Raw genomic sequence first — 24,189 nt, 5'->3', positions numbered from 1 at the left:
TTTATATAAACGCCCTAACTGCCAATTTGTGATTGGCCCGATTTACGGTTTCCCCAGCACAGACTTCAAAATCGATGTACCTGTGGAAATCCGCTTTGCAAATATACATGCAAGTCGGGGGTATTTTTGTTCCCACTGAGCTGTGTTTCCCTAACACGGACTTCAAAATTAATGTGCCTGGAGGAATCCGCTTTGCAAATACATGCAAGTCGGGGGTATTTTTTGGTGTTGAGTACTTTTATACTCGCTTGTCGTTGTGCAGACCGGAATATGTTTCCCTAAAACGTACTTTTAAACTGAGAAGCCTGGGAAAATCGTCATTTCAGACACTAGAGGTGAATGAACTTTCGCAGTTCGAGAACTTCGTAAACATGAGATGTGCAATAATTTCAGATGGAAATGTAAAATACAATGATCCTTTGACAATTTTTTCGTTCACATATTTTGGTAGTCCTATCAAACGTAAAAGGACGTTCATAAAATTTATTTGTAACGAAGAACATAATTTATTACAAAAATTTCGATGCATTTCAAAATATTACTCGCAGTGGTAAACAAGTGGATTGCATAATATGATTGCGTAGTTCTACGTCGAAAATATGCGGTAATGTCCTAGATACAATCCCTTACAATTTTTTGTTTTTACTTACACCAATGTTATGAGTAAATGTTGAGTAAGTTGAATCATTCGATGTCGAATTTGATGAGTGATAATGTTAAAAACCAATATTATATATATTTTACTACTGATTTGATTGTTTCATTATCTACTTGGAAATTCTAAAGCAAAAATTTAAGCAGTTACAATATAAAAAAACTAAATTGCTTCTCTACGTTCATCGCAGTGCAGTGAACAGAGAACAGGAACTATATAAGCAGCATTTCAATGGTTTGATGGTTTCTTATATTAATCTATTAGGAAACGCTAAGTGATAAGATACTATCATGAAAGGCGTTTTTGGACTCTACAAAGAATGTGATTCAAATGTAGATTTAGCTTAAAGCACACAATATTGGTAGTTATTGATTTTCAAACTATGTATGAAAGCTGTATAGAACTACGTCTGTTATGCGTACAAAGACGGATTTTTGAAAACGTTTTTTTCAAAATCGCTCAAATGTTTTCGAACAAAAAAATGTTTGTTCGCATGTTGAGTATACGTATTACGTTATGTAGAATGCGTAATAGCGGAAAAGTCGATTTTATTCATTTTGTCGTTTACGTCTTCTCCACAAACATGGGCAGTGCAGCGATTTCTTCCGTTCAAGTCCACGGTCTGTGGGGATCAATTATTCCAACAAACTTAGCTTATATCTTGACCCCAGATTTCCCGCTTAATCATACTACTCCTTTACAGAATTGTTCCTATTATTGAGCATTGCCAGTGCCGTGCCAGTTGTAATACGCGAAGCTCGAACCAGTTTCACGATTGGCACCTGCTCGTGGATCATCGAACGATCTTGTCCTGACGAAGATGTTAAGTTCTACCTGTACACACGGTCAAATCCGGAGGATCGACAATATGTGCACATTGACGAGAGTTTGGAGAAATCAAACCTCAGTTCATCATACTTCAATCCATCCCTGCCAACGAAAGTGATCATTCACGGGTACAATGCGGATATGTTCTTAGCACCGTTGATCAATATGAAGGGAGGTAAGTAAAGCTGTACAATATGATCTAATGCAATTACAATAGAAAGTGCCATTTTCTAGAATATCTTAGCCGTGGTAGCTATAATTTGTTCTATGTGGACTGGAGCACTTTGGGGCCCGGTCCTTGTTATCCTTCTGCGGTCCATAACACCAAACATGTGGGAATGTGCATTGCACAACTGGTTCAGCGGATACTGGACATGGGTACGGACAATGTGCATCTCATTGGTTTTTCACTAGGTGCTCAAGTTTCGAACTACGCTGCGGTCGCTTTGCGGCCGTTCAAGCTACGGCGAATTAGTGGTTTGGATCCTGCCATGCCTCTATTTATCACAGTCGGAGTTGAAGATAAGCTCGATCCGTCGGATGCAGATTTTGTGGATGTGATTCACACGAATGCTCTAGTGCAAGGTAAAATCGAGCGATGTGGACATGCGGATTTCTACATGAACGGAGGAATCATGCAACCAGGATGTTGGGCGGGAGGTCAAAGTAAAATCGAATGTTTGCTTGAAGACGAATAAATTCAACTCACATGATCTTGTTCATTCTAGATCCCATGGCTTGTAGTCATCACCGAGCACCGGACTATTTTGCGGAATCTATACGGAGTTTGACCGGTTTCTGGGGATGGAAATGTGCCAGCTACGTTTACTATCTTCTAGGTTTTTGTCCCCAAAGCAGCAATCAAGTTTTGGCGGGCGAGGATTGCATGCCAGGAACTGAGGGACTGTTCTTGATTAATACGAACAGAGTTGCACCATTTGCAACCGGTAGATGGAGTGATACTTTTGGTTTACACAAGAAGAATAACCCTGCCCTAAATAAATTCGCCATTGATCGAGATCCGTTCATCAGCGATATTGATCAATGGGGTAAACTAGATGGGAATTTCAACAACGTTGAACAGTTCCCTACCCCTTACTCTCAAGATCCTAACAATGCCAATGAGGATGATTGGCCCTACTTCAACCATATTGGAACGAATAAGTTAACCAAAGAATATATAAGAAAAATTCTAGAACAGGACGCAGACAGATACGAACATGTGACTGAGATTCAAAGCGATCAGAATCATGGTCTCCGAACGCATGCTGAGGTGATCAACGGTATTGATCGAAACGATGAGCTGAACGATTTGCGAAAGCGGCTGCAGTTTAAAGAAGCCAGTACGATGGAGCACTATACACTACCGGTTCTTAATGCTCATTAAAATTGTAGATGATTTGTTACAATAAAATGTCACTGTTTGAGATCAGAGTATTAGTGTTAGCGTAAAAAACATTAACCCAATGAACGAGGTGAATGTTATCATAAAATTGATGACTCCATTAAGAACTGGCAGATAAACATTTTACAGTCTTCGCTCACGTTGCAATCTCGATTTAAAAATAAAATCGTTAGGGACACCATAAAAATACACATTGTTTCCTGAGTTAAAGAAATAAGTCTGTGCACTAACATGTATGATATATGTTATGCGACCAATTATAGTATTAAAATGTTTAACATATTTGTTTGATTGGCTACTATTGCCTACATTTCTTTGTGGTAACATAGGAAAAACCAGTTATTTGTTAGTAACTTTAAATTGTTTCAAAGGCTTTTTTTATAACAAAAACACAATTCGTTCACGTTTCAACATAACATAATCATATTAACATCTCGAAAATTCTCAATTATTAATGTGGGGCTACAATGATTATTATGATCTTCTTCTTCTTCTACTTCTTTTTGGCTTTGAAAGGATTTAAACTTTTCAGCTCATTCGCCTCTAAACACGCCTCTTCTGATCTTTTACGTGGAGTCTCCATGCTTCAATTTGATGAAATGTGAGTTTAAGGATCATCAACTAATTATTATTATGTCAATATAAGTACAACAATATATACTGAGTGATTTCGACGCTTCAATAGAGAGAACTCTACAACGAAGACCAGCTGTGCTGTGGGAGATGAGCTTTGAGAGTTGGTTGCATTAAGAATTAATGCAATATAATAAGAACTAACCAGGAAAATATAATATTTTCCTAGTTAGTTCTTGCTATTAAAATATCTGCCTCTAAAGCCAACAAAGTAGTCGGATTTCCCGACAACCCTTCTTCGTACAAATATGCATGCAATACGAACACTTCATTCCTGATCATTCCAACGTTTCCAGATCTCCTCCTTCACTGACCATTCATCCACCATTCAGCGAATCCTGGGCTGAAGTTCTACTATCAGAACACTCGTGGACTACATAGCAAAGTCGAGGACTTCATGCCTACCGTTACTGCTTCCCTAAATAACGTTGTTGTAATCACAGAAACTTGGCTCAACGATGTCATTCTATCCCGGATCCCTTTTTGGTGTCAACTACACTCCAGAAGAAATGTAACTACAAATCTCATGGAGTTTACCTCGATCTGTCTTCGAAGTACCGGTCAGCGCAAACAAGTAGGCACAAGACTTGAAATCAGCTTTTTATCGACCATTCTATCTGCTGCGTAAACTGCGTAGAATGGGCTTTGTTCAATGGCTTGAATCGTATCTCTAAAATAGAGCTCTTACGATCATTCATCAACCTCATACTGACTCTATAACCCCTCAGAAGTGAAGATATCGTAACCGGTCGCGTAGAGGCTGAATTCGTGAAATTTACGCTTCGGGACTCGACAGCAACCCGGTCTTGCGCTACGCTACGCACTAAAATCTTCGAATTTTTGGTCTGCCATATTATAAACAAAACGACTCTAATGCGACACCATGCAATCTTATGCAACTTTGTTCCTCCTGTTTTTTTAAATAGAAGAACAACTTTATTGAGAATAAATGGTTACAAATGAATCATTCAAAACATGATTGGAGTGTTGTTGAAGGTTGTGAACGAAATTTCATGAAATCGAAACCGTCAGTCTTCAGTTGATAAAGTATGTCGTTACTCAAATCAGCAACCTTTATCGCACCCTAAATTTAACCATCCATTGTGCAATACATGGGGAGTGCTGTCGTTTACATGACGCGCCAAGATCTCAATGAACTCGATTGTAGCTCTGGATATATGATACTTGTTTGTACCGCAATGCTTGAAGGCATATAATGAACTTAACAATTATTATTGAGCAAGTCGTACCTTGATAGTAGTTCAACTAGCTTTAGAAAATTTCCCATATATGACAATGATTCACCGTCCTCGAAAAATAAGGTTTTGCTTAGGTTTAGGTTTTGCTCCATAAACACTGTAATATCACATAATCGGAGCAACAGTTCATACCTTTACTTTGATTCCATATCCCGCTGATCGATCATATGTTGATCGATGTCTGAATCAAGATTTGTCGCCATCTTTTCGGTTGTGCATTTGCACCTCAAGCTTCCACCACCTATCGAAATCTGTTACAAATTCCGAAGTTAACTCCGTTACTTGAACAGCAAGCAGCATGCAGAAAAAATAAAATATTTTTGACTTATGGGAGAATTCATTGTCCAAGTATGTAGGATCTCACCATCAGAAGATACAAGAAAGAAAATATATCAGCTCAATCGGACATAAGGGAGAGTGGCGCAAAGCTACCGAAGTTAGAATTTTGACGTAGGACTACGTCTTTCATTTCTGTACCGGGGTGTAAGTTCAAAGTTTCGAAAACGAGAGAGTGGCGCTTGGAGGGCAAGGTTTTGAACGTTCATACTTTTTTGCCGGTAGAACGGAGTGGTATGATAACTATTTCATTCGAAAGACAAAATCTCAAAGAGTTAGATGCTTGCTATTTATTGACTCGAAAAATTGTTTCAATAGCTTAGAAATTATTTTGAAAACAGCCTATTGAAATCATATATAAACTGGTGCCCGCTCTGGAAATCCATTCAGTTGATGCGACGATGTAAGATGAGGAAGGTCACGCTCAGATGCCTATGCATTATGCTCTTCTTTTCCAATTCCATTTCTCTTCTGCAGTCGGACCGAACGAAACATCTAGCGAAAACCGAGTTATCGATGATAATTCGATACATATGGGTGCAATTGACTATGGATTTGGAGTGAAGAATACGAAGTGTATGATATGATATAGTGGATATTTCACCATATCAAGGAATCACCTTGAAAATCATTTGTTTACGAACGCCACAATCGATTGGCAAAGTGAGGATAGTGAGGATTATGCTCTTCTTTACCAATTATATTTCTCTCCTGCAGTCGGACTGAACGGAGCATTTAGCGAAAACCGAGGTATCGATGATAACTCGATACCGATGGGTGCCATTGACTATGGAATTAACAGTGAAGAATACGAAATATTTGATATGATGTAGTGAATATTGCACCATATCAAAGAAATCATATTGATGAAAGTAGCGTTATAAAATTATTTGTTTACGAATGTCGCAATCGATCGTCGTTTCCAATTGTTGAGAAGGGTGTCTTATTTTTGCTGTGTAGTTCCATGGAGGAATTCATTCCTTCCCAAGCGATAATAATCCTGCTCCAGAATAGATCCTCTTTTGAGCGTTAATAATTCTAAACGAAGTGGTGTGCTAATCACTTCATTCGAAAGATGAAATGTTTAAGAGTTACATGCTTGTTGCTTATTGATTGCTAAGCCAACGTTAGTCCTACATCCACCTTGCGGTTATATCACAAATATATTCCACTTCTAGTTTTTTGAAAAACGAAAAATCACTAAAGGGGAGAGTAAAGAAAATGGGGGGTTTAAAAAAAATTGATGCCAAATGTCTTGAAATTGCATAAAATTTGCTCGAAATCTACTGCCATCTTAAAAAAAATTTTTTGACAAAATTCAACACTCTGGGACTCTTTTTTTTCGGAATACGAAGCAAAACGTATAGTTTAGGGTGCCAATAAAAAAATCGTCTCAATTTTTCATATGGAACTTCGTGTAAATGTAAATGAACCATTCGCAAATAAATGCACACTTACAGAATTATGAGTGAACTTTTTTACAAATGTGTCAAGTTTAAGAAGACCAAATTTTGATCATATCCACGAATAATTCGAGTTCGTGATATCGGTATCATAAACTAGCATATTACTAGCGAAGCTAGGGTTCTTTGTAATGTACGCTTGTTTCCCATTTCTTCTCCTGAAAAACATCGTTATGTCTGCACGGCCCACTCTACAAAACACAAGTTCTACGTTCCTACAATTACTAGAAACGAAGCTATGGAACGTATCCATAGTTGAACGATTTCAGATGCATCATGAAGAACTTCTGTGGTGAACATCAGTTCGCAAAAGTTAAATTCGTTCAGAGAAAATAAATGCGCTGTTCAGAATGTTCAGAGCGGAACTGATCGTAGACAGAGTTTGGAATAATTTCGAAGACTTGAACAGTAATTTGGACAAGAATCGACATGAGCTCGACAACCACTACCACGATAAATAATGGGCCTGATTCTCGAATACACTTCATGTAAAGAAATGAAATGTATCCACGATGACATTGGTTCGGTGTCGACATCTGGATACGAAATTAGTTTCCCACTAAAACTTATCTTTATAATATCAAATTATCTTCAGATGAAATTTTTGTATGAGATTATTATACTACATGAAGGAAACAAAGTTTACCATTCACATTGAACACCAGTTTGATACGAAGAAGTTAATTTTCATTAATGATTTTTTATTTGAAAAGTACTCATTCTGCCTGGAAACTCATTATTGTCTTCGACACTTCACTAACTCGTAAAACATAGTTCAATGGCGTGCCGTTTATTTCGTTTCCACCGTGAAGTGTATTCGAGACTCAGGCCCAATAATTAGAATTAACGAAAACAAATCGATGGAGGAGGGGGATGTTGGGACATGGTTTCTAATCTATTTGAGAGTAAATTTTGATGACTAAGCTTACAACAAAATATCGGTAGTAAAGGCTGATTCTATTCAATTATTCACCTGGTAAAAAAGTATGGGTGATAATATAAAATTTACACTTGATGAACACTAATATATCAATTATTTTACAGTTAATTAGCACTGGTTGGATTTAATTGATTATACCGTGAGGTTTCTTCCTGTCTTCCAAACAAAGGTACTGTATTCCATACGTACCATAATATACACATGGGAAACCTGTTTTTCTTACACCATACAACTTTTTAACAATCAGTTCTCTGCAATGCGAGGAAAAGTTGATAACAACCATGCTTCAATTGTTTTCCGAAATAGAACGTTTAAAACTGAAGACGAACTTGAATAAATATTTTAGTTACTGTTCGAATTTCGCACAAAAAGCGACTATATATTGCAGAACGATGTTCGGGTGTTTGGGCTCAAAAGTGTTTACTCTTTCAATGTTGTTAATTTCAGGTGAGCAGATCGAAGTGAAAATGGTGTTTCCTCGGCCTCAATAACCAAAAATTATCCCAATATTCTTTGCAAGTTAAGTCGGATTCTTGAAGTTAACATGAATCAATGAACCAAAGACATTAACAGCAAGCATGGTTATGCTTCGTATTCAGCTACTGTTTGTTTGCGGCAGCACACAGAAAAAAGTGATTCATAATTCGAATGTTAAGCACGTGCCTTTTGATCCTATGCGATTATCAGAACTAAATCATTGAAACTGTGAAAACCCCATTCGCAAATAAATGCTTGTTTTGTTTTATTAATGTCACATATCATACAGAATCATTTGTTTCGTTAATATCATTGCAGTGTTGCATTGACAGTAGAACCTCTCAGGGTCAGTTTGATCCACTCAATACGATAATAACGATTACGCGATAGCTTAATGGTAGCAATTCCAAAACCATATTCGTTGATGGCAGAACCGGTGGTTTGTTTTTTTTCGTTGAACCAATTTGGGCCGGCCTTCGAATAAAAAGTTATTAGTAAACAATGTGCAGTTTACGCGAAAGATGAACAGAGTGATCAGTAGTTTAGTATTTGTTCGCGAGAGATATCAGCAAGAATGTTTGACTTTTTGATACCATTTATGTGCCAAAATATGCTGTTCAAGGAGCTTCTGCAATGTGTGACACCCACGTTCAGAACACGAACGTGATGAATTCAATTGATTCAATTTCCTGCTTATCCGTAGTGCATTGTGGTACAGAACAGTTGCGGAACATCGACCCAAATTATGGAATCACTTGGATGTTTCTCCCGGATGATCAGGGAACACCGCACATTGTGGATTTGACGACACCGAATGACACCGGTCACGAACGTGCTGGGGCAAATTGCAACGAGGAAGTCACGTTCTATCTCTACAGACAGTAAGCGCATTTCAATGTTCTAAGTTCTTATTAGCATTCACTCTAAAACCTGACGGATATTTATAAGTTTTTGGTAATTTAGGTATGGGTTCATGGTTGTACAGTTTATTTTGTTATATCTGGAAAGTTTCCACCAATAACAATATCAAAAATTCATTCAAAGTTGTCCTTTTGACAATAAGAAACATTTTTTCATGATATAATGAATTAGAAGCGTGCCAAATACAGATTACCTCTTCATATAAACGTTCTATTTGGTATTCATACGTCTCCGTATTTCATTATAGAAAATAAAACAGCATTCGTTTGATAAGAAAATAAAAAAAAAGCATTGGGCCTTATTCCCGTATTCCCGTAACGAAATGAGCCCCTTTAAACAGAATGTATGGACAAAAATTAGCATCTTCGTATAAAATTAGTGTTCAATGTGAATGAAAAACTTAGTTTTCTTCATGTGTTAAAATAATATTATACAAAAATTGTATCTGAAGATCATTTTTATATTATAGAGATAAATTTTAGTGGAAACTAATTCCGTATCCAGATGTCGACACCATACCGTTGGCATCGCGGATATACTTCGTTGTTTCGTTTACACCGTGAAGTGTATACGGTAATGAGGCACATTTACTCAAGATATGCTCGCGAGCAAACGTTTGCCAAATTCTTTCGTATCAATGATCCCAAAAAAATTGAATAAACATCACGAGAAGTCGAAAATTGGAAGTCAGTTCTGATTCTCGTAATAAATAAACTAGAGAAATTTTTGATACAAAAAGCCTTTTTCACGTAGGACTATGTCTACGGTTTGGCATGGAATGGCTGTATATATATGGAAGGATGGAATGAGCACGGAGCTTCGTTAGAACAGTTAATTACGAGAGAGCCCTAATGACTGTTGATTCATGTTGACGGAGAGCTGCTGGAAGAAGCAAAAACTTATTTCCAATCGAATGCAAAGACCGATGGCTTCATAGTCCCCTGACTATCCTCATTTGAATATGATTTTTCCGAGCCCTGGTCAAGAGACTTCATTGCAGCCACCTGGGACGCTGGAAACGTTGAAAATATATACACATGTGGCGTTAGCCTGACGGGGCCGGGAGTAAAATATTTTGACAATTTTTGTCCTACAACTATGTTAGTAATATGTAACCGATTACTCGGCGCAATCATCAGCTCGTGTAGAGTTGTCATGAGCGGTACAACCTTTGGCTCTTGTTGAATGATCAGTGGACTGCACAACCTTCGGCCCGTGCTTCTGTAAAGAGTGTGTGTATGTATTGCCGCGACTAAGTAAAAGTTTATCGATCGGATAGGAGGGATATGAAACGGGGGCACAACGAAGGAAACATCATTAAACGTTGACATCGGCGTTTCTGAGGAACAGGTATAGATGAAGCAGAAGATCAGGATCCCGGCTACCTAAGATATCCCGGACGGGGATATCCGATTGTCTGCCTTGTGCTCTCAGTGCTCTAGAGAGCTGAGAGCGAGCAGCATGGAACCGGATACACGACCAGACAACATGCTCGATGTCGTGGTAGCCATCGCCACAATCACAAAGATTGTTTGCTGCGATCCCAATGCGATAGAGATGCGCGTTTAGGTTGTAGTGGTTGGACATAAGCCGAGATATCACGCGAATGAAATCACGACCTACATTCAATCCCTTGAACCATGCACTCGTCGAGACCTTAGGGATAATCGTGTGTAACCAACGACCGAACTCATCACCACTCCACATGCGCTGCCAACTTACGAGCGTATACTGACGAGGAATGTGGAAAAATTCATTATAAGCAATTTGCCTTTCAAAAAGTGTGCCTTCTAAAGCGCCCACCTTAGCTAGCGAGTCCGCTTTCTCATTCCCCGGAATCACGCAATGAGAGGGAACCCATGCTAAGGTAATCTTGAATAATTTTTCGACCAAAACACTCAATAGTTGTCTTATTCTTGTTAGGAAATAAGATGAGCGTTTATCAACTTTCATTGAGCGGATTGCCTCTATTGAGCTGAGACTGTCTGAAAAAATAAAATAGTGGTCGATGGGCAATGTTTCAATGATCCCTAATGCGTAATATATCGCACCCAGTTCAGCGACATACACGGAACAAGGATCTTTGAGTTTGAAAGAGGCACTGGAATTTTCATTGAAGATGCCGAAGCCAGTGGACCCGTTTATGAATGAACCGTCAGTAAAGAACATTTTATCAGATCCAACTTTCCCATATTCTGCCGAAAATATCGGCGGAATAGAATCGGAGCGTAGGTGATCTGGTATTCCATGAATTTTTTGTCGCATGGACAGATCAAAAATGACAGAGGAATTGCAGAAGTATGGGAAGCAAACTTGGTTGGAGATGCCTGGTGAAGGGTGTGCACGTCGTGGGTAACGTACTCATGGTATAAAGACATAAAACTTGACTGAAGAGTCAGTTGTAGTAGATTTTCGAAGTTATCAATCACCAATGGATTCATGATCTTGCAACGGATGAGAAATCTGTAGGATAATTCTGTGAACCGAAGAGTAAGCGGGGGTACTCCTGCCAAAACTTGAAGACTCCTCGTATGTGTCGAATGCAAACACCCCATGGCTATACGCAAGCAACGAAATTGTATTCTCTCCAGCTTGAGAATATGAATCCTGGCAGCTGATCGGAAGCAAAAACTGCCATATTCTAACACTGATAATATCGTTGTTTTGTACAACTGAATGGGGTCTCCTGGATGGGCACCCCACCATGTTCCGGTAATTATTTGGAGAAAATTGATTCTTTGCTGGCATTTCTGTTTCAAATACGCAATGTGTCTCCCCCAGGTACATTTAGAATCAAAATATACACCCAGGTATTTGACAAACATAGAGTGTTGGATCGTTTTGCCGGATAGGTAAAGCTGGAATTGGGCGGGTTCGTGCTTCCTAGAAAAAACGACCATTTCAGTTTTCTCCGTAGAGAATTCGATACCCAGCTTGAGGGCCCACGTGAACAGATTGTTCATGGTATCTTGCAACGACTTTTGCAGAGCGACGGGATTAGTACCCGTGATGGAAATAACTCCATCGTCTGCAAGTTGTCTCAGCGTGCAGTCTCTAATTAGACAATCATCCATATCATTGACGTAAAAACTGTACAAGAGGGGGCTTAGGCAGGAGCCTTGTGGTAGGCCCATAAAACTGTAACGAGAAGATTTCGAGCTGCCATGAGAGAAAATCATGTGCTTTTCTGACAGTAAATTGTACAGGAAATTGTTGAGAATTGGTGAAAGTCCACGATTATGAAGCTTCTCTGAGAGAATTTCCATGGAAACTGAATCAAATGCCCCTTTGATATCGAGAAAAACGGAAGCCATTTGTTCTTTGCGAGCAAATGCGATTTGGATTTCAGAAGATAGCAGCGCGAGACAATCATTTGTCCCTTTACCTCGGCGGAAGCCAAACTGCGTATTTGACAGCAAATTGTTCGTTTCGACCCACTTGTCCAAACGAAGTAGAATCATTTTCTCTAACAATTTACGAATACAGGATAACATTGAAATCTATCACTCTCACTTGTCTCCAGTCATGCGGGACAATATTCAGCTCCAGGAACTTGTTGAATAAGTTCAGCAAACGCTGTTTTGCTAAGTCGGGAAGATTCTTCAACAAGTTAAATTTAATCTTGTCCGACCCCGGAGCTGAATTGTTACATGAGAGAAGTGCAATTGAGAATTCCACCATCGAAAAATTTTCATAATCGCTTTGAAGTGGAATGTCGCGTACGACGTTTTGTGCAGGAACGGTGTCGGGGCAAACCTTCCTTGCAGAGTTAAAAATCCAACGGTCAGAGTATTCCTCACTTTCGTTTGTATGGTTCCAGCCACGCATTTTCCTAGCCGTATTCCAAAGAGTGCTCATAGCGGTCTCCCTTGACAAACCATTGACGAACTTCCGCCAATATCCACGCTTTTTTGCTTTAATCAAACCTTTTAGTTTGGCTTCTAGAGCTTGGTACTTTCGAAACCATTCCACTAATCCAGTTTTCCTGAATTTTTTGAAAGCGGATGATTTTTCGAGGTAGACCTTTGAACATTCCTTGTCCCACCAAAGTGATGGAGGACGACGTCGGAAAGTGGTAGCCGGTACACGTTTCTTTTGAGCTTGAAGTGCGCTTTCGTAAATCAAACTCGATATAAAGTTGAGACTGTGTTTTTTTTTTCATCGGTTGCGCTTGCGAGTAGAGCGAAGCTCAAAGTGGTGCGCGACCGAGACGCAGAGGACACAATTCAGACAGATTCATCACACACGCCACACAGCAGCGGCAAGTATAAGTTTATTTTTCTTTTGTCCTCCTATCATTCCTTCTACCATCTGTGCTCGATTTACACCATTGTTCATCTGTGTGTTTACCAAATCGGCAAACGTTGGCATTAGGGGTGTCTATTTTTTCTTGGTTACATTACCGTTGAAATTTTATTGGAACTTTTTTTCATTTTAGAATTTTATATAAATAAAATAAATTAATATAAATATTATCCGCAGCATAACCTTATAATATTTTTTTTACTTATTCATTTTGATAATTATTATATTCCGTTCATATCGAACAGTTGGCCGATTTTTCTAATATGGCTGAGGGCGGAAAGGACCCCCCGTTGACGCAATTGAATATTTCTGATACCGAACCTCCTCCTGAAGAGCAGGAGGATGAAGCAGAAATTGAGGTAGAAAATTCTGTTTACGAAGTTGATAGTTCCGAAGATGAGGAAATCGACGAGAAACAGGATTTTCGTCCTAAAGAATACCCTGAAGGCTCCAAAGGCCCATTCATTGTGTACTTTAGACGAAAATCCAAACCTCTCAATGTCATTCGCATCTCGAAGGAACTAACTCAACATTTTTCTGACGTTACCGAAATTACACAGATGGGGCCAGCCAAACTACGAGTTGTCGTCTCAAGCAGGACCCAAGCGAACAAAATAACGCGCTGCGACCTCTTTGCGATTGAGTATCGTGTATACGTACCCTGTTGCAACGTCGAAATAGACGGCGTAATAACCGAAAAGGGTTTGACCCGAAAAGAGATAATCGATGGTGTCGGTCGCTTCAAGAACTCTGTAAGGGGGGTTCTGTGCGAGCCTTTTAAAATCGCCGACTTTTGCGCCAGAGGACCAATGTCCTCTGTCGGGATTCGGATTGATTGTTGCCCGGACCAGCGCGTACCGTAGGCCTCGCTACAGTATCCTCCTTCAAATTTCGGCTTGCCACACTTCCCAATTTGCTGACGAGAATTTCGAAAAGTTTCTCTGTCGTTTTGAGAAACCCAATCTTTCTTTCTAACCGAAACTAAATAAGAAAATGTTACTAATTTTAAAATAAACCGCTAATGTTTTAATAAAAAAATTAACCAAAACTTTTTCCAGAAATTTTCCGAATCTTTGTTTCTTATTTTCATCAAAACACCTAACTCCTTTTCCCAAAAATTCCAAATTGCTTGTGACGTCACTCTTTACGTGTTTTCCTAACTCTATGATTCTCCTACTAACACAATATTTTGTCCCTACTAATTGGTGTCGTTTTACGCGTAACTGTGGTGGTGGTCCGTTATATAGCGTTCTGTTTCAGGGTACTCACTCTATTTGAGGTTTTAATACCGGGATGAGCTTACCCGTGCAGCAACGGTGGGGTTTTCAAATGGTGGAGCAGCGTGATGATTTATTCCGCTCCGACACCAAAACTCTCACCGACGTGAGTTCCGGTAAATCTCGCTGGCGTTGGTGGACTTTCCCGTCCTGAGCTTACCGTGTTGGAGTAGGGTCGCGTGTAGCGTGCGACTCACACGGGGCCGAGCTTCCCTTCCGTTGACCAACGCGCTCCAGAATGGTCTATAGTGGTACGCAACCACGAGGCGATAGACCACTCCAGGGGATTTACCGTAGCACCGGGATCTCACAGCGATGGCTGATCGCCGGAACGCAAGCGCAGTCCCGACTAGGACTCGGGCACGTAAATGTAACCTGTACACGGAGCCACCAAGGCTGTATAAATTGCCTTCCATTATTATAAAATCATCAAACCAATGTTGTTTTAATAAAAATTTACCTCCGTTTTACTGGGTGCAAAGCACACTGCTGCACTAACTTTTAATTATACTAATTGATTGTACTCAATTGTACAATTGTCCTAAATAAAATTTCACAATGAACAAAAGCGTCTTTATAGTAAACAATAAACTCACTTCTACTTGATTTGAATAATCGCGCAACTCACGATTTATTGATATTTTTATCCAAATCACTCCGAAAATATCTGGAAATAATCAAAACTTAATATTCGAAACGTTTTGAAACTATTTTTACTGTTACTTCAAAAAAAAACTACTCAAAATAATGTCACTCGTTTTCACCAAAATTGAACTTCTTCGCTCGGCGGCTCAGAATGGAAAGGTCGATTCCTCTGTTCTTTCCGATTGCGAAACCTTTCGAATCTTCTAGTAAATTTTTTTAATATTTCTGTCTCTACTTCCGGATCTTTAGGCATTCTCTAATCTAGAATTTTCGTCGAGGACTACTAAATTCTTGATCGATTATTCTGAGCGTCTGATTCTATTCGTGGTATGATATCTAACATTAGGCGTAACTCAATTTAAAATTTTCATGAAACGACCTACTCGTTTCAACTCCACACTAAAAACTGTGAAGATTCTTGCATGCGATCGACTGAAATCTGTGTCACATAAAAATGACAAAAGAATTCTCAATCGGACAAACTCTTTTCGTGTGACTTTTGAGGGTTCCGCCCTTCCAAATTACGTTGCAATAGGGGCACTTTGTTTACCTGTTCGGTTGTTTGTACCCCGGGTAATGAAATGCAACAAATGTATGCAACTCGGTCACACGGCCGCCTATTGTTGCAATAAAAAACGTTGCGCAGATTGTGGAGAGAGCCATGATGAGAATCCTTGCGCGAAAGAGCACAAGTGTCTTCATTGCGGCGGGACTCCTCATGATCTTATTCAATGCCCGGTGTACAAACAACGAGGGGAAAAACTCAAGCGTTCCTTAAAGGAACGTTCCAAGCGGACTTATGCAGAAATGCTTAAGAGTTCCGTGCCAACGACACAGGACAATCCCTACTCCATTCTGCAGAACGACGAGCCTGTTGCTGACGCTCCCAATGCCGGATGTTCCGGTACATCGCAGGTTGCCATCAGGAAAAGAAAAATTACTTCTTTTCCATCACTCCCTAGAAAGAATACCGAAACTTCCCAAGTTGGAATGAAGCCTCGAACTGAACGTGCTGAGAATAGGCCGAAGCAAGTACCTCCCGGTTTACGTGGTCATGCTACCAACCAGGGGTCCTCAGCACTTTCCGGAACAACAACGAACACGTCTGTTCCATTTTCGCGGTCGAAGCAACAGCCACTACCTGGCCTGCTTGCGCTTTCAGACCTTGTGGATGACATTTTAAATGCTTTAAATATAAATGATCCTCTTAAAAGCATAGTATTATGTTTGCTTCCGGTTGTGAGAACATTTTTGAAAGAAAAATGTGGCTTTTTAGCAGCGTTCATTTCCCTCGATGCCTAATTCAGCGCAAGAGGTCAAGGATTTGACCACTGTCATACAGTGGAATTGCAGAAGCATCATCCCTAAACTAGACCAATTTAAATTTTTAGTTCACAGTTCTAACTGTGATGTATTTTCTCTCTGTGAAACATGGCTTTGTTCAGCCGACGAGCTGAATTTTCACGATTTCAACATTATTCGCCCAGATCGTAACGACTCGTTTGGTGGCGTACTATTGGGGATCAAAACACGTCACTCCTTCTATAGAGTCACTATCCCATCGATTACAGGCATTGAAGTTGTCGCTTGCCAGATACAAATCAATGGCAAAGAACTCTGCATTGCTTCGATATATATTCCTCCCAGGACTACGGTAGGCCGCCATCAGTTCTTTGATATTATCGAGGCATTGCCGGAGCCGCGGTTAATCTTAGGTGACTTCAACTCCCATGGAACAGCATGGGGGTCACTCTACGATGACAACCGTGCCACGTTGATTTATGATCTGTGCGACAACTTCAACATGACAGTTTTAAATACTGGGGAAGCAACTAGGATAGCCAACCCTCCTGCACGGGCAAGCATGCTAGACATATCTCTCTGCTCTTCTTCATTATCCCTGGATTGCACATGGAAGGTAATCCAAGATCCCCACGGTAGTGATCACCTACCAATAATTTTATCGATCGCCAATGAATCAAAATCTAGTGAGTCAGTCGATATTGCGTATGACCTCACGAAGAATATTGACTAGAGAAAATTTGCAGAATTAATATCTGAAGCAATCATTACGATGCATGAACTTCCTCCCCTTGAAGTGTATAATTTTATATCAAGTTTGATTTACGATAGCGCACTTCAAGCTCAAAAGAAACGTGTACCGGCTACCACTTTCCGACGTCGTCCTCCATCACTTTGGTGGGACAGGGAGTGTTCAAAGGTCTACCTTGAAAAATCATCCGCTTTCAAAAAATTCAGGAAAACTGGATTAGTGGAATGGTTTCGAAAGTACCAAGCTCTAGAAGCCAAACTAAAAGGTCTGATTAAAGCAAAAAAGCGTGGATATTGGCGGAAATTCGTCGATGGTTTGTCAAGGGAGACCGCTATGAGTACTCTTTGGAATACGGCTAGGAGAATGCGTGGCTGGAACCATACCAATGAAAGTGAGGAATACTCTGACCGTTGGATTTTCAAATTTGCAAGGAAGGTTTGTCCCGATTCTGTTCCTGCACAAAGCGTCGTACGCGACATTCCGCTCCAATGCGATTATGAGAATTTTTCGATGGTAGAATTCTCAATTGCACTTCTCTCATGTAACAATTCAGCTCCGGGGTCGGACAAGATTAAATTCAACTTGTTGAAGAATCTTCCCGACTTGGCAAAACAGCGTTTGCTGAACTTGTTCAACAAGTTTCTGGAGCTGAATATTGTCCCGCATGACTGGAGACAAGTGAGAGTGATAGCCATACGAAAACCCAACAAGCCGGCTTGCGATCATAACTCGTATAGGCCGATTGCAATGTTATCCTGTATTCGTAAATTGTTAAAGAAAATGATTCTACTTCGTTTGGACAAGTGGGTCGAAACGAACAATTTGCTGTCAAATACGCAGTTTGGCTTCCTCCGAGGTAAAGGGACGAATGATTGTCTCGCGCTGCTATCTTCTGAAATCCAAATCGCATTTGCTCGCAAAGAACAAATGGCTTCCGTTTTCCTCGATATCAAAGGGGCATTTGATTCAGTTTCCATGGAAATTCTCTCAGAGAAGCTTCATAATCGTGGACTTTCACCAATTCTGAATAATTTCCTGTACAATTTACTGTCAGAAAAGCACATGAATTTCTCTCATGGCAACTCAAAATCTTCTCGTTACAGTTTTATGGGCCTACCACAAGGCTCCTGCCTAAGCCCCCTCTTGTACAGTTTTTACGTCAATGATATGGATGATTGTCTAATTAGAGACTGCACGCTGAGACAACTTGCAGACGATGGAGTTATTTCCATCACGGGTACTAATCCCGTCGCTCTGCAAAAGTCGTTGCAAGATACCATGAACAATCTGTTCACGTGGGCCCTCAAGCTGGGTATCGAATTCTCTACGGAGAAAACTGAAATGGTCGTTTTTTCTAGGAAGCACGAACCCGCCCAATTCCAGCTTTACCTATCCGGCAAAACGATCCAACACTCTATGTTTGTCAAATACCTGGGTGTATATTTTGATTCTAAATGTACCTGGGGGAGGCACATTGCGTATTTGAAACAGAAATGCCAGCAAAGAATCAATTTTCTCCAAACAATAACCGGAACATGGTGGGGTGCCCATCCAGGAGACCTCATTCAGTTGTACAAAACAACGATATTATCAGTGTTAGAATATGGCAGTTTTTGCTTCCGATCAGCTGCCAGGATTCATATTCTCAAGCTGGAGAGAATACAATATCGTTGCTTGCGTATAGCCATGGGGTGTTTGCATTCGACACATACGATGAGTCTCGAAGTTTTGGCAGGAGTACCCCCGATTACTCTTCGGTTCACAGAATTATCCTACAGATTTCTCATCCGTTGCAAGATCATGAATCCATTGGTGATTGATAACTTCGAAAATCTACTACAACTGACTCTTCAGTCAAGTTTTATGTCTTTATACCATGAGTACGTTACCCACGACGTGCACACCCTTCACCAGGCATCTCCAACCAAGTTTGCTTCCCATACTTCTGCAATTCCTCTGTCATTTTTGATCTGTCCATGCGACAAAAAATTCATGGAATACCAGATCACCTACGCTCCGATTCTATTCCGCCGATATTTTCGGCAGAATATGGGAAAGTTGGATCTGATAAAATGTTCTTTACTGACGGTTCATACATAAACGGGTCCACTGGCTTCGGCATCTTCAATGAAAATTCCAGTGCCTCTTTCAAACTCAAAGATCCTTGTTCCGTGTATGTCGCAGAAATGGGTGCGATATACTATGCTCTAGGGATCATTGAAACACTGCCCATCGACCATTATTTTATTTTTTCAGACAGTCTCAGCTCAATAGAGGCAATCCGCTCAATGAAAGTTGATAAACATCTTATTTCCTAACAAGAATAAGACAACTATTGAGTGTTTTGGTCGAAAAATTATTCAAGATTACCTTAGCATGGGTTCCCTCTCATTGCGTGATTCCGGGGAATGAGAAAGCGGACTCGCTAGCTAAGGTGGGCGCTTTAGAAGGCACACTTTTTGAAAGGCAAATTGCTTATAATGAATTTTTCCACATTCCTCGTCAGTATACGCAGTTGGCAGCGCATGTGGAGTGGTGATGAGTTCGGTCGCTGGTTACACACGATTATCCCTAAGGTCTCGACGAGTGCATGGTTCAAGGGATTGAATGTAGGTCGTGATTTCATTCGCGTGATATCTCGGCTTATGTCCAACCACTACAACCTAAACGCGCATCTCTATCGCATTGGGCTCGCAGCAAACAATCTTTGTGATTGTGGCGATGGCTACCACGACATCGAGCATGTTGTCTGGTCGTGTATCCGGTTCCATGCTGCTCGCTCTCAGCTCTCTAGAGCACTGAGAGCACAAGGCAGACAATCGGATATCCCCGTCCGGGATATCTTCGGTAGCCGGGATCCTGATCTTCTGCTTCATCTATACCTGTTCCTCAGAAACGCCGATGTCAACGTTTAATGATGTTTCCTTCGTTGTGTCCCCGTTTCATATCCCTCCTATACGATCGATAAACTTTTACTTAGTCGCGGCAATACATACACACACTCTTTACAGATGCACGGGCCGAAGGTTGTGCAGTACACTGATCATTCAACAAGAGCCAAAGGTTGTACCGCTCATGACAACTCTACACTCATTCGCTATCCAACTCTTGACGAGTAAAGTTCAGTGTCGTTATTGTGCGTTGCCCCTTTTACTATTGTGCGATTGGTATAGTGTACGAGTGAAGGTCATTGCTGTCCGCTTTCGAATTGACCTTTTGTGAAGTGGAACAAAGGAAGCAGCGCTCTTGCAGCTTGCAGCCCTTTGTAGCGGGATAACCTATTACCATTATCCTTTCCCACTTGTCATAAAATCCCAACGATCCTATTCCCACAAATTCATTCCCACGCCATAAATTATCGTCATACATGTTTGTAGGCCAAATGCATTTTTATGTCACTAGCTCACAGCTGCATACGATAATATTAAATAACAACCACTCACCCTTGCAGCGTAACATTATGCAGAACTAACCCACTTCAACCAAGTGTGAAATGACAACACACAGAAACAACCACTACCCTTTTGTTCTCCGTATTGACCCGTTCGAACCAATCGAACGCGCTCACATATTTCCTTGCTGGCTCCTCCTCCTCTAGAATAGAAGCTACCTTGTGTAGAGTTTTAGTTTAAGCATTATAAAAAGTACATGTCGAATGCAAGCAACAGGTCTTTTACATTTCCAACCAATCAAGTTAACAAGTGTCGAATGCACGCGAGGACGGAACTAAGAATATAGTGATATTTATATTAGTGGAATGTGCCTGAGTTCTTTCATTCCGAATAATATCACAAGTGCCCCAAAGTGATAGAAATTGTATACTACATCGGGTTGAACCTCCACATGGCGACCGAGACTTTAGCCTGAATCTTCGGCTATGAGTGAAACCAAACAATTTTTTTGTTTTGACGAAACAGTGAACGTTCAAAAATGGGCTTTTTCTCGGCAGACGAGATAGTGTCGAGCGCCCCAGTGTCGAGTTCACCGCAAACGATTGCTTTATGCATCCTTGCTGGTGCTGCGTTAGGTTACGGTGTTGTGCGGTTAATGCACACGTTTTATAAGAATCACTCGGAGAGAGTAGCCTCCCGAGCAGTGAGAGCGGCACAGCTCAACCAGGTATAAAGGGCAGAAGTGAACTATTTTTTTTTTCAAAATTTGAACAAAGTGAACTAATCAACGAAGACGTGCCAACTAGACCAAAGTGAACTAATAAACGGAACTGTGCTAACCACCCATGTGAACGAACCAATAGAAACTCATTACACGAACTAGTGACCATTGGAAAAACTAAACATGTGGAACGAGAACATCAAGGACATCTTGGCCCAGGCGGAGGCCCAAGCGGAACACATCGCATTAGTGGAAAAAATCGGATGGCGGCAATATAGGAAGCAACACCCGAAGCAGCCGAAAAGAGGTTTCAATATCAAAATTGAAGACATCCATGGAGCAACCATTTATGTGACCCCTAGCACAAAGCTCACACTTACTGATACCGTAGTAGGATACCGCCGACAGAGATGGTAAGTCAATTATGAGATGTAAAATATGAAAAAAAAAATTTTGATTTAAAAATTGTTAATGAAAAAAAAAACACAAAATGTTCATGTAAAATATGTGCTAAGCTGTAAGACTACTTATTGTAGACATCAATAAAATCAGAAATAAAAATTACGCCTTTAATTTAATGGCAAGTTTAATAGAAAACAAAATACAGAAATTACAAGTAATTGCAAAATCACTGCGATCCGAGCAAACTAAAAAGTTAAGAAAAGCTACATTGAGAACCAAGCTCGCAGAAGCTGAAAAATTAGCTGAAGATATTAAAACAATAGTAGACCCTCTCGTACACAATAAAGAGGCTGAAGAATTGTTATTGCTTGCCGAAAATGCTAATCTAATATATCAAGATATTAGAAATAAAATAAACATTATCATTAAACAAAAATCTTTCAAAGAAGTAGCTCTTGCGATATTGTTCGTTGTTGGAATACAAAAACCGAAAATGTCCAAATTCGATTACAAAGAGGCAGCCGCAATGGTGCCAATCTACGACGGCTCACCTGATGGACTCGATATGTTCATCAGTGCAGCCACACTACTAAATGAGATCTCCCCCAGCGCAAACAAAGCGTTGGTATATCAATTCCTACTGACCAGACTCGACAAAAAGGCCCGAAGAGCAATTAATAATAGCGTGGATATACCTTCACTGCTAACAAATTTAAAAACTACATGTATATCAAAGACTAGCGCCGACAGCATATTAGCGAAGTTGAAGTCTATAAAAAAACAGTCAGCAGACGAATTATGTAAGGAAGTTGAAGAGCTGACCGAACAACTCATCGACTTACACATCAAGGAAGAGACACCACCGCAACGAGCAGCAAAACTCGCTTGCCAAGCAGGAATCGATGCCCTCATTGAAGGCATTGATAACCCTGAATTAAAAACTATATTACGTGCGGGAGCCTTCACCAGCATAGCTGACGCAGTGGAGAAGGTCAATAAATATAAATCGCTGACAACCAAATCAGCAAATGTGCTTATTTACAATCGCGGGCAGCGACAACCGCCCTACCCGCATCCTAACCGTTTCAACCAGAACAATCGTGGTAGAAATTTTAATAACTATAGAGGAAGAGGTGGTAGATTCAATAATCAACCTCAACAAAACCAAAATTTTAACCAAAATCGCCAATATCATCAACAGAATTTCCCTAACCAAAACAGAAACTTTAGGGGCAATGGCAGCCAAAACTATTACAACAGACCGCAACATTTCATTAGAATTGCGGAAAACTCCGAAAACCCGGCTGCGAACCTCCGCGCGTTGTCGGACGAAGAACAGGAGGAAAACCGAAATCAACATCAAATATTTTCAACCTAAATATTACTTGTTCAATGTTTATTATAGTTAAATTAAGCATGTGCGAACAACCATGCGTTCTTATTCTTGATACAGGGGCAGATATATCAATCCTAAAGGAAAATTTGATCAAACGTACCCAGAAAATTAACAAAAATAATACATGCATAATAAACGGCGTGACCGAAGGCAAACTTGAAACAATAGGTAGTACCAACACTAGTCTACTTATAGAAAATAATAAAATTCCACACCAATTCCATTTGGTGAATAAACAATTCCCAATTACAGCTGACGGCATTCTAGGAAAAGACTTTTTAACAAAATATGAATGTAATCTGTGTTTGAAGACATGGTTACTATCCTTTTTCTGCAATGAGACTAATCTAGAAGTACCGATCCATGACACATGGGACGATCATCTAGTCATCCCCCCCAGATGCCAGATTATCAAAGAAATAAAAATTCCACATATAAAAGAAGACACTGTCATAATTTCTCAAGAAATCAAACCTGGAGTATTTTGCGCAAATTCCATAGTTAACTCTAAAACACAATTCGTTAAAATCATTAATACCAATACGTCTGAAATACTTCTACCCAAAAATTTCAAGCCACTAACCCAACCGTTAACACATTTTACAATCAACCACAACACAACTAACAACCCTAATCGTATACCAAAATTAACTGAAGAATTAAATCTAACTAACACTCCCCGTGAAGCCCAACACAAACTGATAAATCTCTGCAGAAACTATAACGAAATATTCGCTTTAAAAGATGACTTCTTAACTACCAACAACTTTTATAAACAAAACATTCAACTCAACGACAAAAACCCCGTCTACATAAAAAATTATCGAACTCCAGAGGCCCAAATAACAGAAATAAATAAACAAATATCAAATATGTTAGAAAATAGAATCATCCAACCATCAACCTCTCCATATAATTCCCCTATACTTTTAGTGCCAAAAAAATCTAATACACAAGATAAAAAGTGGCGATTAGTGGTAGACTTTCGCCAGCTCAACAAAAAAATTACACCAGATAAATTTCCCCTTCCAAGAATAGATGAAATACTCGATCATTTAGGAAGAGCCAAATACTTTACTAC

General features: G+C 40.0%; 1 protein-coding gene across 1 annotated transcript in view; it reads left to right on the top strand.

Moving 5' to 3' along the window:
• Window positions 1-24,189, top strand: part of LOC129773297 (uncharacterized) — a 41,165-nt gene that overhangs the window by 5,573 nt on the left and 11,403 nt on the right. Inside the window, exons 2-6 of the mRNA XM_055776895.1 lie at window positions 1,359-1,658; window positions 1,718-2,149; window positions 2,212-2,852; window positions 7,843-7,966; window positions 8,700-8,877. Coding sequence (XP_055632870.1) covers window positions 1,359-1,658; window positions 1,718-2,149; window positions 2,212-2,852; window positions 7,843-7,966; window positions 8,700-8,877 — 1,675 coding nt within the window. The remainder of the gene's footprint in view (window positions 1-1,358; window positions 1,659-1,717; window positions 2,150-2,211; window positions 2,853-7,842; window positions 7,967-8,699; window positions 8,878-24,189) is intronic.

The sequence above is a fragment of the Toxorhynchites rutilus genome, chromosome 3, assembly GCF_029784135.1.
Source record: "Toxorhynchites rutilus septentrionalis strain SRP chromosome 3, ASM2978413v1, whole genome shotgun sequence".
Lineage (NCBI taxonomy): Eukaryota > Metazoa > Arthropoda > Insecta > Diptera > Culicidae > Toxorhynchites > Toxorhynchites rutilus.
This window is presented reverse-complemented; position numbering and strand designations above follow the sequence as displayed.